Source organism: Micrasema longulum, unplaced genomic scaffold, assembly GCF_059751315.1.
Source record: "Micrasema longulum isolate JH-2025_06_02 unplaced genomic scaffold, ASM5975131v1 h1tg000811l, whole genome shotgun sequence".
Classification (NCBI taxonomy): domain Eukaryota; kingdom Metazoa; phylum Arthropoda; class Insecta; order Trichoptera; family Brachycentridae; genus Micrasema; species Micrasema longulum.
This window is the reverse complement of record NW_028278003.1, coordinates 297,919-313,981: the sequence shown is the minus strand read 5'-3', so window position 1 is coordinate 313,981 and position 16,063 is coordinate 297,919. Positions and strand designations below refer to the sequence as shown.

Sequence of the window (16,063 nt, the reverse complement as noted above, 5' to 3'; positions counted from 1 at the left end):
ATTTAAATCTGGTAATATCAATATTTTTCTTTTTTTATATACAACTGCAAAGTTAATGATTTTTTAAAAAATGACAAAAACGCCTCGGTTATATGTATTTTTTTTTTTAATTTTAGTATTTGTTTAATTTACTGAAATATTTCAATTTTGAGGACCATTTTCAACGAGTTGTAAATAACTCAATGGAAATCAAGTTCGGGTAGAGTGGGGTTTGAACCTCGGACCTCTGATCTACGAGTCCGCAACACTAGCCACGGTACCACAAACCGATTCAAATAATATAGTAAAACTTGACAAAAGAGATTTTAGTAATAATTGTATCAAAATCATTATTTAAATTTCGTGAGTACTAGGTAAAAATCCTGCAATAGAAAATTGACTGTAGATTAGTCAGTCTCGTGGTGTACTGGTTATTGCGTTTTCCTGGCAATAAATAAATAAATAATTGTAAAACAATAAATACCGATTCACCGCATTGTGTTTTATCATGCAGTGGGCTCGTGGTTTGCATGTCTCCGTGAATGTACGGTAGAAGATTTATTGTAATAATTTTTTTTTTAATTTTATTTTTTATCTCGGAAAAAAAAACATTTTTTTAAACACATTAATCATAAATAATCTCAAAAGTATTTAAGAAATATGTTTTATATGTACAAATCTTATTAAAGTTAGTTCATTTGGATGTATTTATAATCATGTTGATTATACATACATGCAACTTTACTTATTTTTTTCTTAAACTTGCTTGACTTGACTTGCTTTATGTTTCTGTAAGCATGTTTTTTTTTATTTTTATAATTCTTGAATATAACACTGCATAAAATTCAGGCGTTGAAGAAATATGGATGTTCAAACAGGCAAAATAGTGAATGTTACAGTGTAAAGTGGCCACAGATCATAAGCCCTGTAAATGCCTAGACTTCTATATTCCCTTCTTTAAGGTATTCTCCACCCCTGTTGAAATTTGTTTATCTCATAATACTTAAAGAGGACAGTTTAGAACAGTGATGGGCAAACTTCGAAAAAAAAATATTTTCAGGCGTTGCCTAGTATGTAGGTGAAATAATTCAATTAGATGAATCTCACCCGTATAAATAAAGGTTTCAGCTCTTTAATTTCACAAACATCAACAGATGAAAGAATTGAAGGAATATAGATGTTCAAATATAGGCAGAATGGTGAATGTTACACAGTGTGTAAAGTGGCCACTTAAACCAGCCATTGACAGGTCATAAGCCCTGTAGATGCCTAGACTTCTATATTACCTTCTCTTAAATGTTCTTCATCTCTGTTGTAAAATGTTAATATAAACAGCTCCCCAGGGAGTTGAATCCAGTCCTTGTCTACAAAAATTTGGACATACTCAAAATATTGTTGATAATATATTTAATAAAAATATTGATAGGTGTTGGAATTCATCTGTCCCTCGCACACAAAGAGTTTTCCCACGCCTGAAGACACCATACACCATAATGATCCTCTATCATATTATACTGTGGGCAATCAAAGTGATAAACTTTTCTCTGGTGGTCATATAAAGAACCAGGAGTCCTAAAAAATCTTCTGTAAAATAAGAAAACCGCCAAATAACATTTTCCTTGGAGGCAGCAATATGTGACGAGGGTTAACATTATTTTAAGCCCCAATGAAACACGATTTTCATAAACTAAATTGTTATATTTAGCAAACTAATTTTCCATTATGTAATTTTAGAGCAGTATTTTTCAACCTGTGGGTCACGACCCCCTGGGGTGTTGTGAAGCCTTCCCAGAGGGGTCGTGAGCACAAGCAGAACAAAAGTAAAAAGGATTTCTTTTATAACTTACAAAAAAATATGAATTCCTAAAATCAATTTCAGTCTTGTATAAAATGTACATATTTTTTTTTTGAACCAGATTTTACCGATCCAATGTTAGTTGACTTACAAAGTATCACCTTATTTCTTTGGGCACAACATTTCTTATATGTTCTAAAATAATATTTAGTCACAGTCAATAAATATTCAGAAGCAACTATTATTTGCTTGACTGAATGCAGATGATGCATAAGACGTATTTTAAACAAAAATCAGTTTTTGCTGTATTTATCTCTGCCAACATACTATTTTCACTGCGGAAGTTTTGTAAGTGTATTCACAAAACTTAATCGGTTATTCTTTTTTGTGCAGAAATATTTTATGTGAAAAATGTATACATTTTTCCAGGATTTAACTTTAAATTGCACTCAGAAAATTTTAGTAAAATGAGTTAAAATAGTTCTCCATCCAGCCAACACTTTCTTCAATTAAACTTCTTAGATTTTCACGTCCGTTCAGATGCACAAGTTTTTCTGGGTTATTATGCCGTGTGTCGATCGTACTTTTTAGCGACATTTCGGATCGCATTACAGCGTCCATCATCAGGGTTGATGTCACACTGTAATGCGATCTGAAACATTGGTAAAGAGTATGAATGACACATGGCATAATAACCCAGAATATTCTATTGTGGTTTCTTCAATTAATAACTAAATACATAAATAAGTTTATTATGTTGTATCCAAGTCCAAATCGCTGTGAATCGTCAGTTAGCCTTCATCAACAATATTTTGAGTTTGTTCAGTTTCTTCATCTCCCTTGTAATGTGTTAATTTTAGCTTTCTTCTGAAGATGTAGTTGCTATGCAATTAATTGGCTGACTATGTTGGTTTTCTAAAAAGAAAGAATCATCATTTGATATCATCATCATCATCATACCCTTTCAGCACCTAATGGTGCAGGCACTGTATTGGTACACCAATCGCAGCATATCTTGGTCATTTGTGTTACATGAAGGTAAGATGATCAGTCTTACGCTTCAGGTACCAGTCCAGGGACTATGAAATATTCTAGTGTGAAAACACCCTTTTAAAAAATAAACATTTCATATCAACCATGTCTGGAATCGAACCCAAGACCTTGCATGGTAGGCAAACATGCTGACCATTACACCACGAGGCTGACAAAACATTTAATATATAGCCATGCAATCCCTAAACCGCTATAAATGCAAAAAGAAAGTTTTGATAAAAATGCAGAAAATCTCTAAAGGAGTCTATGATATTGACATTATTCATTATTAGATTTTTGCATTCTATCAAAAGGTATGTAGACGAAAATTAATCGTTAGGAAAAATATATACCTTATAAGTAATTTATTATTTAAAATACAGCGTGTATGGTAAACCCTGTCATATCTGAAACCACGGTGAATATTTTTTTTAAAAATTAGAAACGTTTCAAAATTTAAAAACAAAAACTGCACTCCTGTTTTCCCCCCTGTAGAAGTAAGCAACTACTCGGTTTTTTAAATAGATTTTTATAGTTTTAATACCGATCATCGCGATTTCGGATGTGACGGAGTTTACTATACACGCTGTATTGAAGGAAGTTTATTTACGCACCAGTTACAGTTATGACAGTTAATATTTATCAGAAAATGCACAAAAACAGATTAAATTGTGGTATCAAAACGTGATACTGCATTGAAAAGTAACTTTTTATAATTATTAAGCAGTAACTATCATTTTACTGCATTTTAAATGTCAATATTAAAGGATTAGGAAGTTATATTTTGCTACTTAAAATACAACATGAATACAATAGTGCATGTTCCATAATAAATGTCAATCAAAAACAGAAGGAATCATAATGCAGTAATAGTAATTTTTTCACCTAAATAATTCACTGCATTTTACCTAGAAAATTAAGACCAATCACTGCACAATATTCGGCTGATACTTTGATTTTACTGCCAATTTCAATTTTCCAAAAACGAGTCAGATATGCTCGTGTACTGATCACAAATCAATAAGTAAATTGAAATTTTCCAAATTTCAGTTATGGCGGTTTAGCGTCGGCATGGCAGTACATTGATCTTTTGAAACACTTTTTACAAGCACCATTTTTATTTTAATTGATTTAACAATAAAATAGTAAATTTACTAATTCTTAATGGAAATATTTTTTCAGATACCTATTTCACAGCATTTTAAATTACTATAATATACATACATAGCAGGCACAGTCCGTCCATAAAATAAATTTAGCCAATTATTAATGTTTCTAAAACATTTAAAAATTAATTATCAGTCATAATACCTAACATATAAATGACTACTGACAAGTAATATCATTACAATTTTGGTAATAATCGCGATAAACTGCGGAGAAGTTTTACAATTACCATACAAAAAATCTAAGTATGGTGAAGCACTCCCCGCATGCATCAATTTGTCAGCGTAGACATGTGCGTACTGACTACTGGCTGATCAAGCAAAGAAGAAGGAACTCTCCTGAGATTTTACTTGCCGCGGGGCATGGAGCACCATACGACATTCGAAATCTGCACATGAGCAAACTGACATCCTTACTAGATTGTGGAAACGATTTATGCAGCACAATTCATTATTCTTCATACATTGCATAGTGATTTGTGGCTGTATTTTTATCTAATTACGACGTGACGCCCGATGGTGGTATTTTGACACTAACCATATTATAATAATTATTTTGAGATGAAGTAAGAGTACAAAAATAAATGTAGACTGCATGTTTTTTTTTACCATTACAATGCCTATGCACCATCAGGTGCAGAAATTGTTTCAAAAATTACATTACTAAAATATAATGTTTATTATTTGATGCAAGAAACAAGTTTACAACCTCATACATTTATTATTGTTACTGCTTTTCGCGTTCAAAAAATTACCAATTAATTTTTGTCAAAAAACAATATTTTTTTTAACAAGATATTACCTTATTTTTGTTTTACATTTCGATAAAATATAATATTACCCCACAAAATACTTTGCGGTAATTTATAGTGAGTGGTATCTATTGAAGCAAGTTGATTCGTTATTACAATTTATTCCTGTCATCATCATCAGTGGCGCTACAGCCCACTGTGGGCCCTGGCCTCCTCCAGAATCTGTCTCCATTCCTCCCTGCACCCTGTGGCTCTTCCCCAGTTTATCAGGCCAATTGCTCTAATGTCACTTTCCATATTATCCAGCCATCTTAATTTAGGTCTGCCTCTACTTCGTCTGCCTTCCGGAGTGGTATAAAGAATCTTTTTTGAGGTACGGTTATCATTCATTCTGTGCACATGGCCCAACCATTGTAATCTTATTTTATTATTTACACAGTGCCTCTAGTTCATGATTAAACCGTCTCCTCCACACTCCGTTTTGGTTGACAGCACCAAATATCTTCCTTAATATTTTTCTTTCAAATACTAAGACCATGTTTTCATCTCTTGGTCATAACTCAGCATTCGGCACCATATACAATGAGCGATCTGAGGAGAGTTTTGTAAATAATGGTCTTAGTTTTTCTAGTGAGCAATTTGGATCCCAGATGTTTAAACAAGCCATAATAACATCTGTTTGCTGTCGATAGCTGTGCTCTAATCTCGGTACTATAATTGTTATCATTAGTTGTTTCAGTACCTAAATATTTAAAAGAGTTGACATTGTCTATGTGGTGTGACCCAACGCCTATTGCCTGCTGTGCATAGTTTATTTGTGACTTTAAATGTGCATACTGCCGACTGCGATACGGAACAAATTACTAGTACATAAACACATACTTTTTCTACAAAACACACAGTTTACCCTGAAGATGGCTCCTGCAATGGTAGCCGAAACGTCGGAACAAATCCAACACACACAGTATCCCCAAAAAAGAAACATATTGATAACAGTGACCGTAAAAACCTCCGCACCTTTTTAAAATTTTAATGTTTACGCAAGTCAATTTTTACAAAGCTAACAATCTCATAAAATTCATAATATTTTCAATATATTTAAATCATTTTGATATTTAGTGACTTGTTTGTTTTATAATTTTAAAGAATGAAATTACTTGGATATCTAACTTACGTGGTCGTACATTTATTCTGGGAGCAGCATCACAGAACAACTTGGCAGATAAATAAAATATTACTGGCAGTGCCGTTATTATCCCTGTACAACATAGAAATGTGAACTCTGGGGTTCTGCGTAACTTGCAACAATTTAAAACATCACTCCAGAAGGATCTTGTAGCATTCATCTATAAACAAAATTAACATCATAATTGAAACATCGAAGTAGAGTGGATTTATTAATGGAGGTGAAATCCTTCCAATTTACTAATTCATTCGCCTATGAATAAATAAAAAAAATTAAATTCCATATTCGTTTCTGCAAAGATTGGATACTCAAAATATTGTTTTAAAACATATTTGCAGTGAGCAATTTTGATAATAATCCGCTACAATGTGAATTTTCTGACCCAGAATCGATAATAGCTAATTAAATAAAACCACTTTGTATTTTAACTCTAATTTGCAAATAATGATTGAAATGCTTGACCACAAAGTTAACGCTTTAAATATAAATAATATCTAATTTACTTAATCGCTTTAAAATTCATGGTGAATTTTGGAGTACAAAGTATAAGGAAAATATCCATAAATCAGTTTGCAAAAAAAGTTATAGATTAATTAATTTTCATTCTGATTAGGCCTAGTCATATACAGACTGCTTCAAGTAGCTATTATAGGTAGCACAACATAAGTTGAGGTGAATGTGCTTATTAATGTACAATTTGTATAGGCTTCCGAAGGATACAATGGTGTGAGTCATAGCGAGTGCTTTCATTGGACATTAACATAATTAATAATATTAGAATACTCCTTACACACTTAAAGGTTGATATTTTTCTTTATTATAAGTACCTAGATTTTTTTCAATGCTTTCTTGTTTCATTTACCTGAAGATAACGATAAAAATAGCAAACAGTTACCACTGTTATATTTTAAACATTTTCCGAAACTTTTTAAATAATATAATTATCATTCTTAATATGATTAACTTTGTTCATTGAAATATTGCGGTAAAAATCACATTGAATCTAGTCGAGTATCGCACTTGATACCTAAACGCGCTAACCACAAAGTAGAGAGATAGAATATTCATAAAACATAGATACCAATTCTTACTGTTCAACCTATGTATGTTAGTACTATTGTAAAATTGTCAGTAAAAACTTTTCACATTCATGATTTTTGTGGGGTTCATGAGCTGAATTAGTAAGGTTTTCTCTTCCCCTTGAACTCTTTACTTATAATTATTTTTCAATTGTAAATAAAATATAATATGGACAGAAAAGTAACACCATGTGTATGGGTGTTTCTCTGTAAACTGGGCAACTCATTGTCAATATTAATTAAGGCCAATATTATATAAAAAAGTATAGACTATTATTTATATCATTGTCAATTTTAAAAGATAATTACTTAATCTACATGTACTTAGTTACAGTATCGATTTAAATTAATTTTATTATTTCAAAAACGTTTTTATAATGATAAAAAAACAGCTCTCTGGCGTGTCACCAGAGCAATATAGTTGCTTCAGATTAAAATAATGAAAACAATTACTTTAGGAATCATATTTAAATTTATTTCAACAGAGAGGGATAACATTTTTGAGAAGGGAATATGGAAGTCTAGGCATTTACAGGGCTTATGACCTGTCATTGGCTGGTTTAAGTGGCCACTTTACACACTGTGTAAAATTCACCATTCTGCCCATGTTTGAACATCCACATTTCCTCAACTCTTCCATCTGTTGACTTTTGTTAAGTAAAATAGCTGAAACCTTTATCACGTGGGTGAGATTCATTCGGCTGAACCAAATCACCTACTAAAAAAGGGAAGAACTTAAAGAGAAAGAACGTCTTAAATACCGTATGAAAACTGTTGATTAATTTGTTACGTTATTGTTCAATTACATAATTCCTAAACTCTAATGTTTAAGTAAATAAGAAAAAGATGTCATTTTGCTACTAATATGATGTTTTTCATTTAAATAATCAGTCCCCTGTCCATAAATAAGGTGGATATATATTCTTTTAATCAGATTTATTCAATATTCAATCAAAAAAGTGGCCTAGACAACTTTCATAGAATGACTTGCCCAGTTTACAGAGAAACACCCGTATGAGCAATATATCTGTGCGAGTACGTGTTCGCCTCAACTTACGAGTAGGTTGTGCTACCTGTAACAACTTTTTGTAAAAGTTGCTACAAAGTAATCTGCAGTTCTTAAAATAAATCAATTATCTATATTCCAACAGTTACACCTAACAAAAAAATACAATAATAATGTATTTCAAACTCTATGAGGCCAGGAGCCCTGTGTTGAGTTAGGATACAACATAATGGAAAGTAGAAGCACGTACATAATTAAATAATAGCAAAAATTAAAATTCAATATTATTACATAAACTTGCTAATTGACAATTTTTAAAAAAAATATATATCTCGAGATATACTTAATAACATGCATAATATGTAAATAATAATTTTAAATGAATAATAATGACAATACTTACTGAATCAACAATATCCATACATATACCCATAGTTTCACTTGTACCTTTTAATGACTCATAAAATGAATTTAACTGTAGATATTTGTCCATACAATCTTTGCATATTTGTTCAGTTTTGTTGCTGACATAATCATCTTCTTTAATATGATCACTGATACACTTATGTGCAATTTCAAAGTAAGTAAAAAATGTTTTAGTCTCATTAGAAAGCGTTGCATTTCCTTCTGCCAAAACAAAACATTCTGAAAACAAACAATAATTGTTACATATTATCTTTTATGAAACTCATTTTACTTTTATGTATTTTTAAGTACATATTCAAAAATATTTATAGCCATAGAAGTAAAGTATATTTGTATAGAGTCAAAAAAAGAAATGTTACTACCTAAACATGAAATTTTATAATTAATTTGATTTGATGTTGGTAGTGTTTTATTTTTACATATCATCCCTTAAGTAACAATACCGCATAAGCCATTTTTATTATTTTTACAGGACGACGATAAAAACAGATTATTTCATTGAATTAAAGATGAATCAGACTTATTGTTTCCAATAGGAGACATTTATGGATAAACTTTTCATTTTAATATTAGGTTTACAACTTTGCTTCCGCTCTTTTTTTCCCGAAATTAGAGGCCCTATTGTAAAAAACTGGTACATTTATGATTCAAAGTATTTTCCGTCGCTGGCCACTTCTTTCTCCTATCTTTGGTGCAGCGTACAAATCCCGCATTGAAAAACCTGGTCATCTTTTGAAGCAATCCACGAATCAATCCATTTTTCATTTTTCATCGTCAGCCAGGCAATGTGCCATTGATCGAAACAAGTGATAGTCAGAGGAAGCAACGTCTGAAGAATACAGCAGGTGGGGTATGACTTTCAATTTTAACATTTTCAAGTATGCCTTGACCACTTTTGCAACATGGGGTCGAAAATTGTCATGCTGCAAAACCATTTTATCATATCTCTCGTTTTATTGCGGTCGTTTGTCTTTCAATGCTCATTCCCATGGTTTTGAGGCAAGTTAAAATTGCTTGTTGAGTCACTCCCAATAATCGTGTGAATTCTTCTTGACTTTGACACGAGTCTTTATCAAGTAATGCCTCTAATTCTGCATCTTTGAAAATCTTCTCTCTTCCACTGATATGGCGGTCTTCGACGTGAAAATCAACCATTCAAGACACGTTATTTTACTAATAGCTGCCTCACCATATGTATTTGAGAGCATTTTATGTGCCTCAGCCGCAGATTTCTGCATGTTGAAGCAGAAAATTGAAACCAAAATTTGGCTCATAAACTGATATTTTCAATTGAGAATAACTTTATGCTACAGACACAGATCAACTAATTTTTCTATGAGGTTATGTTGACAAATGCTCAAGTTTATTGCATGACGTGTATGATCTATTTATTTCAACCACAACTGAATAAGCAACTTGTCTTTTTATAGCATTCATAGAGTAGGATACAAAAGTGTTTTTAGTGGTTAGCACAAAAATGCTGATTTTGAAGCAACTAAAGCTAGGGTTTCCTAGGACAGCGGTGCCCGCATCTTAACGGCCGTAGTGAATGGTGATGCGGTGGACAGCCGTCGTAATGTCGACTAGAGAGTGGTTTCCTAGGGAAACGGTGTTAAATGGTGTTGATAATACCGTTTTCCTAGGAAACCACACTCTAGTCACCGTTACGACGGCTGTCCACCGCATCACCGTTCACTACGGCCGTTAAAATACGGGCACCGCTGTCCTAGGAAACCCTAGCTTAAGTAACCTTAGTTGTAGTAATTATTCTACAAAATGATGTTTAGTTTAAACATTGAAGTCATACTGGAATAAATAAACAAATACAGCACTCTCTCAGTAATCCGCCGCTCGGTTATCCAACAACTACTATAATCCGCCGATACTTTTACTAGTTAAAAGCATAAAATTAGGTCCAATTAGGACTTTTGATTCAGAGGGCTACTGAAAACTCAGAACTAACGCAAATGTTTAACAAATGAATAACAGAAAGTTCCAAGGAATAAGTGCTATTCCTTACTGAAGACGAGACTTGGATTCTGAGGATAAAGACAATAATTGTCAACAGACTGCAGCTCATAAAGCCAAATTTTCACACGGATTACTCAATAAAAAGTATTTTTTACAAAACACTTGTTATACATTTTACCATATTTTGGGTGTGTGTGATATAATCCGCCATTTTGCTAATTGGACACTCTGATTTTTAGGGTGTCAGATTATTGAGAGTTAAGTTAAGCTGAGAATACACTATTGTAAATATATTATTCCTTATACATAATCATATCGATACCTGAGTTCTAGAGGGCAACAAATCGATATTTTATAGTTTGGAGTTAAGGATGCAAAAAAATAAAAAAGGGTTTGTTAAAACTAGATAGATTGTAATATAATAATACTTAACATACATATTGAAAGTAATCATGAAATAAATTATAGATAAATACCTATCTTGTGAAAAAAAAACATAAAAACGTCAATATCCCTGAACTAGGTTTTTGTAAATGTTGTCCCCTTGAACGTGCCTTGAACTCAGGTATCGATATACATATTGTGACTGACACTGGTGTTTTTGTTAAAAAATACTAAGTACTAATTTATTGAGTCAACAGAAAAATAAATACTCACTATCACAATAACCTCTGTGCCAAAGTTCTTTTATATTAGAAAACGTAGTTTCAATTATTTCTAGACGATCCAAATTAATTAGTTTTTCTTTACATTTTGTACCATTTACCTCAGAGGTCAAAATATTATTATGAGACACGACAACATCCATATATGAATCTATACAACTCTGGCATGCCCGAATTGGTTGGGAATTCCGGATAGTACAAAGCGTAAAATTCGAAGAACTTTTGGCAAACAACTCCAGCGCAATTTCACAGTCGGTCATATTTTCCTGCGGTGTTCGAATATTATAATATGAGCTAAAAAAAAGAATACTTTATACTAAATGTGCACTTGTGTATAATATTATGATGTCCATTTGCATAATTATAATGTGTCAGGTAAAATAGCAGTTTACGGAATTTATAAGGTTAAACTAACTATATTTCCGGTAGTTGAATTGAATTTGAAAACGTTAGAAGACTACATCCAAGGAATAACAGACTTTTAAAAACACGATTCATTTTTATTATTCTATTGCATTCAAAATATTAAGTCAAAACATAATGACAGCTGACGACTGATATCAGTCATCGTTGACATCTGCCCAGGGCTTCGACTACAATGGGAAGTTAACATCTATCTTCAATTTTATCTACAAAGTAAAATTAAGCTGAATGAAAAGCAGAATATGCATACTTTTTTTCTTTTAAACATGTTTAATTATAGGTGACCAATGAACATACTTGAAATGTTCATGCAAATATGGTAATTTTCGTACACAAATATCGATTTTTTTTTATAGACACAGTCGAAGATAACTCTGTTAACTTCCCATTGTAATCGGGGCTCAGAGATATGACGTGACGTCACACTGTCACAGCCAACACACGATTAAACTTAGTTATGCAGAAAGCAGACAGTCATAGAATAGTAAAACTGAGATAAAAGCACTTGTGTGAAAAGACTGAATAGGTAATTAACTCTTCACAACAGTCGAAAAGATTTTTACTTTGACAAGTGACAAATAATTCATCATTCGTTTTTTTTATAATGCCAAAAATACTTTAATTATGCGCGTTTTAACAGTTAAAATGTTTTTTAAAGTCTGTCTGACTTATGAATGTAAAATTACGTAATTTTAACAAAAGGCGCCGTAATTTTGCGATAATTTTCGGTAATTTTATCGTGGAACATGGCGACTTTTTATTAGTTTTTTTAATTAGTTTATCTTACCTAGACGCACAGTTTTAGCTGTATTCGAACAAATACCTATGTTAGTTGAAGTGTAAAAACTGTTTACTGACATTAAGATGGCGTCTTAAAAATTAGTTTTTTGTGCTTTTTTAAAAGTTATTGGCTTTTTATAATTATATTTTAAGATTTTGATGACATTTTGTGTCATACGATTGATTCCCTCGAAAAAGTTACAATATTATGACAGCGGAGCAGTGGCGGCCACAAACATAGCTAATACATAAAAAAATATGTTTCGATGTGAAAAAGTTGAGATTTTAAATTTGGCAGTGTTAGTCGATTTAGTGGCCCTTCATCATCAAGGTCAAACCCATATCCGCACCCAGTTACACATAGGGCACTATATTATTAAATAAACTGCAGCCAATCTCGATCGTCTGTTACGGGAACTTGATGTGATCAGTATTACGCTTAAGATAAGTAATTGTGAGACCTAAAAGTAAGATAGTAAGTTTGTGACCTTGAACTATCGTCACTGGCGTCACCATCCTTAAAAAATATCGCTTAAAATCTGTTTTCTTTGTGTAATTTTTCATTTGTTACGCCACATTAACTCTATGTGTACACACTCACATAAATAGCACATTCACTAGGATGAGGCCTTCGAATTTATTTGCTGCCTACAGGGCCCTGGTTAAGATGTTGTATTTGCCTACTGTGGGTACCGATATTGTCCCGGCGCCAGAATAACAACTGAACTGATCATGTGTTCATGCGATTTTTATATTCTCACCGCGATCGCAAAGAACACATTTTGCAATCAATAACTATTAATCCACTGTGTAATTCGTCAAGTGCTCCTCCTTTCTGACCACAAGATTAGATCTGATCCTGACTGCCATGACAGAAGTTCCAGACAAAAAAGGTACCAGAACCCAGGATAAGGTAAGTAATTGCAGTCATTGTATTTAGGGTTATGTGACAAAGAAAATAAAGGATAACGCATTCCACAAACCAGCAATTTCGAGCGTTCATCTGCTAACGGGCAAGTGGCACGATCACACATCATTAAATAAAAGTGATAGTGGGTATAATGAAGCGAATAGCTAGCTCAAATTTCAATCTATGATCTTTGTCATCGTGACTTTTTCAATACTTCGAGTGCATCTAAAAAAATGTTCTACCGGTGATTTTTAAAATGAGTTTTTTTGCTTGCAGTCGCGTGTCCTGATAAAAAAATTTAAATTTACAAATATACAGGTGATAGGTATTACAAATACTTCATTTGGATTTCGTGGAGCGTTTTTCAATTGGTTTTGTGCCTACCTGTCTAAATAAAATAAAACAGTTTACATTATAATATAAAAATATTTTTATATCACATAATGCTACTTTAGGTTTCCCTGATTATCAAGTTCTCGACGTCCTAAACGTCCGCTGCTAATTTAGTTGGAGGTTCATGCCTGAACTGAGAGATACGAACCTGACTTATGAGGATACACAGGAGATTGCAGCCGACCGAGATGCCCGGAAAATCTTGGTGAACACCATATTGTCTGACTAATTTGCAAAACTTCAATCTCCCAAAATGAAAATTTTAAAGGAGGGTGAAAAAACAATATATTTTTGAAATCATACTGTTTTTTCACCCTCCTGTAATTTTTTTTTATTTTGGAGATTGTAGTTTTGCAAGTTAGTCAGACGATATGCTCCAAATAGGTAGTGGGCATTGAATGATAATGATGGTGATGGCTTCAGGTTGGTCAACTATAAAATAATTAGTAAAGAGTTAGTGCAAATACCGCTTTTCCGCTATTTTGATGTTCAAACGTACACGTTCAAAATACATTTTGGAAAATATTGGCCAAAAGAAAAAAAAAATATGACGATATTTTAGTAAATTTTACTAGCTCAGACTTTTATATATTTTTACAAATTCTAAAGGGACGTAATTAAAAGAAAAAAAATAAAATAAAAACCGTGGCATGAGCAGTGGTCGTTTAAGGTCACAAGCTTAAGGTTTTATTTATTAAAGGCCCTATGTCTACTAATCTTGTCAAGTTTCAAAACATCATAACCGTTTTATATTTTTTTAAAGTTGAAAAATTGCTTACTGAATGACCTTGAACGTCCCATAATTATAAAAAATCTTGACGACCACCCGACGGATGTAAACTTGATTTTCATGTCATGTGTCCTAAAACAAAGTTTCTCGCATTTGTTGTAATCTTCGAAAAATAAAAATTAGTACGTCATATTCGTTTTTTTACAAAAAACTACCGTAAAATACCAAATTTTACAAATACTGTAAAATTTCCGTAAAATACCGCAGTACTTTTACCGCCAATATCCATTTTGTTTTCTTCGACAATCTGACAGATGGAAAAATAAATAAATTTTTAAATATTGCATTTGCTACTTACACATGCATTTGCTAATTACACATGAAATGTGATCCCATCCTGTTTCTTTAAGATCCCAGCAATATTTCTACACTTTAAAACGACACAACACGGCATATTTGAATTCAAATCGGAAGTTGCGTACTGAGCGACGTCTACAAAGAAACTAATGAGTAAAGCAGTTGAGTCACCTTCTGTTTGATGCGCGTATGCAGTTTCTGAACTATTCTTAATTCTATGGCTGTAGGTGTTTTCTGTAAAAATGCAGTTTTTGTAATCAACACTATTTCAGAAGGTGATTATTACATTTTTTTCTATCACGCGGCCTAGCTGTTTTTAGGAGAACATAGAATTGACATTACTGCACCCGATCACATCAATACTGCCATCATAAGAAAGAAGGACGTTTCTACACAAAACAAAAAACGAAGAAAATAAATATTTTTAACTCGGAGATTGAAAAATTTTCTATGTGAAAATACTTAGAAAATTAAGGATATTATTATGCGACAGTATGTATTATGGTTTGCCCCAACGGAATATATATGTTTATTTTAATAAATTTTACGGTATAAATTTAAAAAATAACATCTTTTTTGTAAAAAAAAAAAAATACAATAAAATATGTTTTACTTCAAAGACGTTTCTAGCTAGAAACGCCATTTTTATTTAGTAATTAAGTAAATGTCTTTCTGTTTTAGTGTTAATATCTTGTTAATATGCTAATTGATTCTACTCAACTAAATAAAATAGACGTTACTGGCCATTTACTGTTTTTCAAACTAGTAACGCTGACCTAATATAATCGATTAACTTCGAAATTACCAGCAGATCTTAAATTTAATTTGAAACGAGTGGGTACATTTATTTTAAATGTTTTTAAAAACGGAATAGAAGAAAAAATAAGTATTTTAATCAGTCTTTAATAATTATATAAGTCAGAACAGCCTTTTATATTAAGTAATCTTGAAGACTTTTAGCAGTTTAGTCTCATTTATTAGTGAAAAAAAAGGGTTGTTATAATTTTATGAAGATAGATGTATTCGGCGGCCTCCGTGGTGTAGTGGTCAAGACGCTTGACTCACGCACGGAAGGTTCCGGGTTCGATTCCCGGTGAGAACACAAAAATTAAAATGTGATTTTCCTCAAGCCTGGGTGCTCTGTGATGTAATTCACCACTGTAATTAGGCCTCCTGGCCTGTTGTGGTGCAAAAAAAAAAAATGTAAATGTATTATTTTTAGTAGATGCGTATTTTCTTCTTGATTCCGAATATGTATTTAATTCGTTCTCGAAAAAAATGTTAGATGCATCCTTCTTTCTTATGACGGCAGCCTAGACATCTCTTTTATTTATTATTTATTTATTTTTAATTGTGGACTGGCTGCTTTCTGCATAACTTCGTTCATTTGCTTAGATGATTCTCCGTAGGTCA

The 16,063-nt window shown here is 32.2% G+C and overlaps 1 protein-coding gene across 1 annotated transcript; it reads right to left on the bottom strand.

Annotated features, from left to right (window-relative positions):
• Positions 1-1,656: 1,656 nt before the first annotated feature.
• LOC148278902 (osteopetrosis-associated transmembrane protein 1) lies at positions 1,657-11,927 on the bottom strand. The gene is made up of 5 exons (XM_088230720.1): positions 11,473-11,927; positions 11,050-11,351; positions 8,399-8,640; positions 5,899-6,070; positions 1,657-2,689 (listed from the first exon to the last, which is right to left on the bottom strand). The coding sequence occupies exons 1-5, from the start codon at positions 11,553-11,555 to the stop codon at positions 2,631-2,633; spliced, it is 858 nt and encodes a 285-aa protein (XP_088086846.1). The 5' UTR covers positions 11,556-11,927; the 3' UTR covers positions 1,657-2,630.
• Between the last annotated feature and the right edge of the window lie 4,136 nt (positions 11,928-16,063).

What these genes read in the sequence shown, in the direction of transcription:
- LOC148278902 (XM_088230720.1), bottom strand. Translation starts at nt 11,555, where the DNA reads ATGAATCGTGTTTTTAAAAGTCTGTTATTCCTTGGATGTAGTCTTCTA. An exon ending in ATTCAACTACCGGAAATATA is followed by an intron (nt 11,352 to 11,472) that starts GTTAGTTTAACC and finishes TCTTTTTTTTAG; the next exon opens with CTCATATTATAATATTCGAA. An exon ending in CAGAATAAATGTACGACCAC is followed by an intron (nt 2,690 to 5,898) that starts GTAAGTTAGATA and finishes CTTTCTTTTTAG; the next exon opens with AAAACCAACATAGTCAGCCA.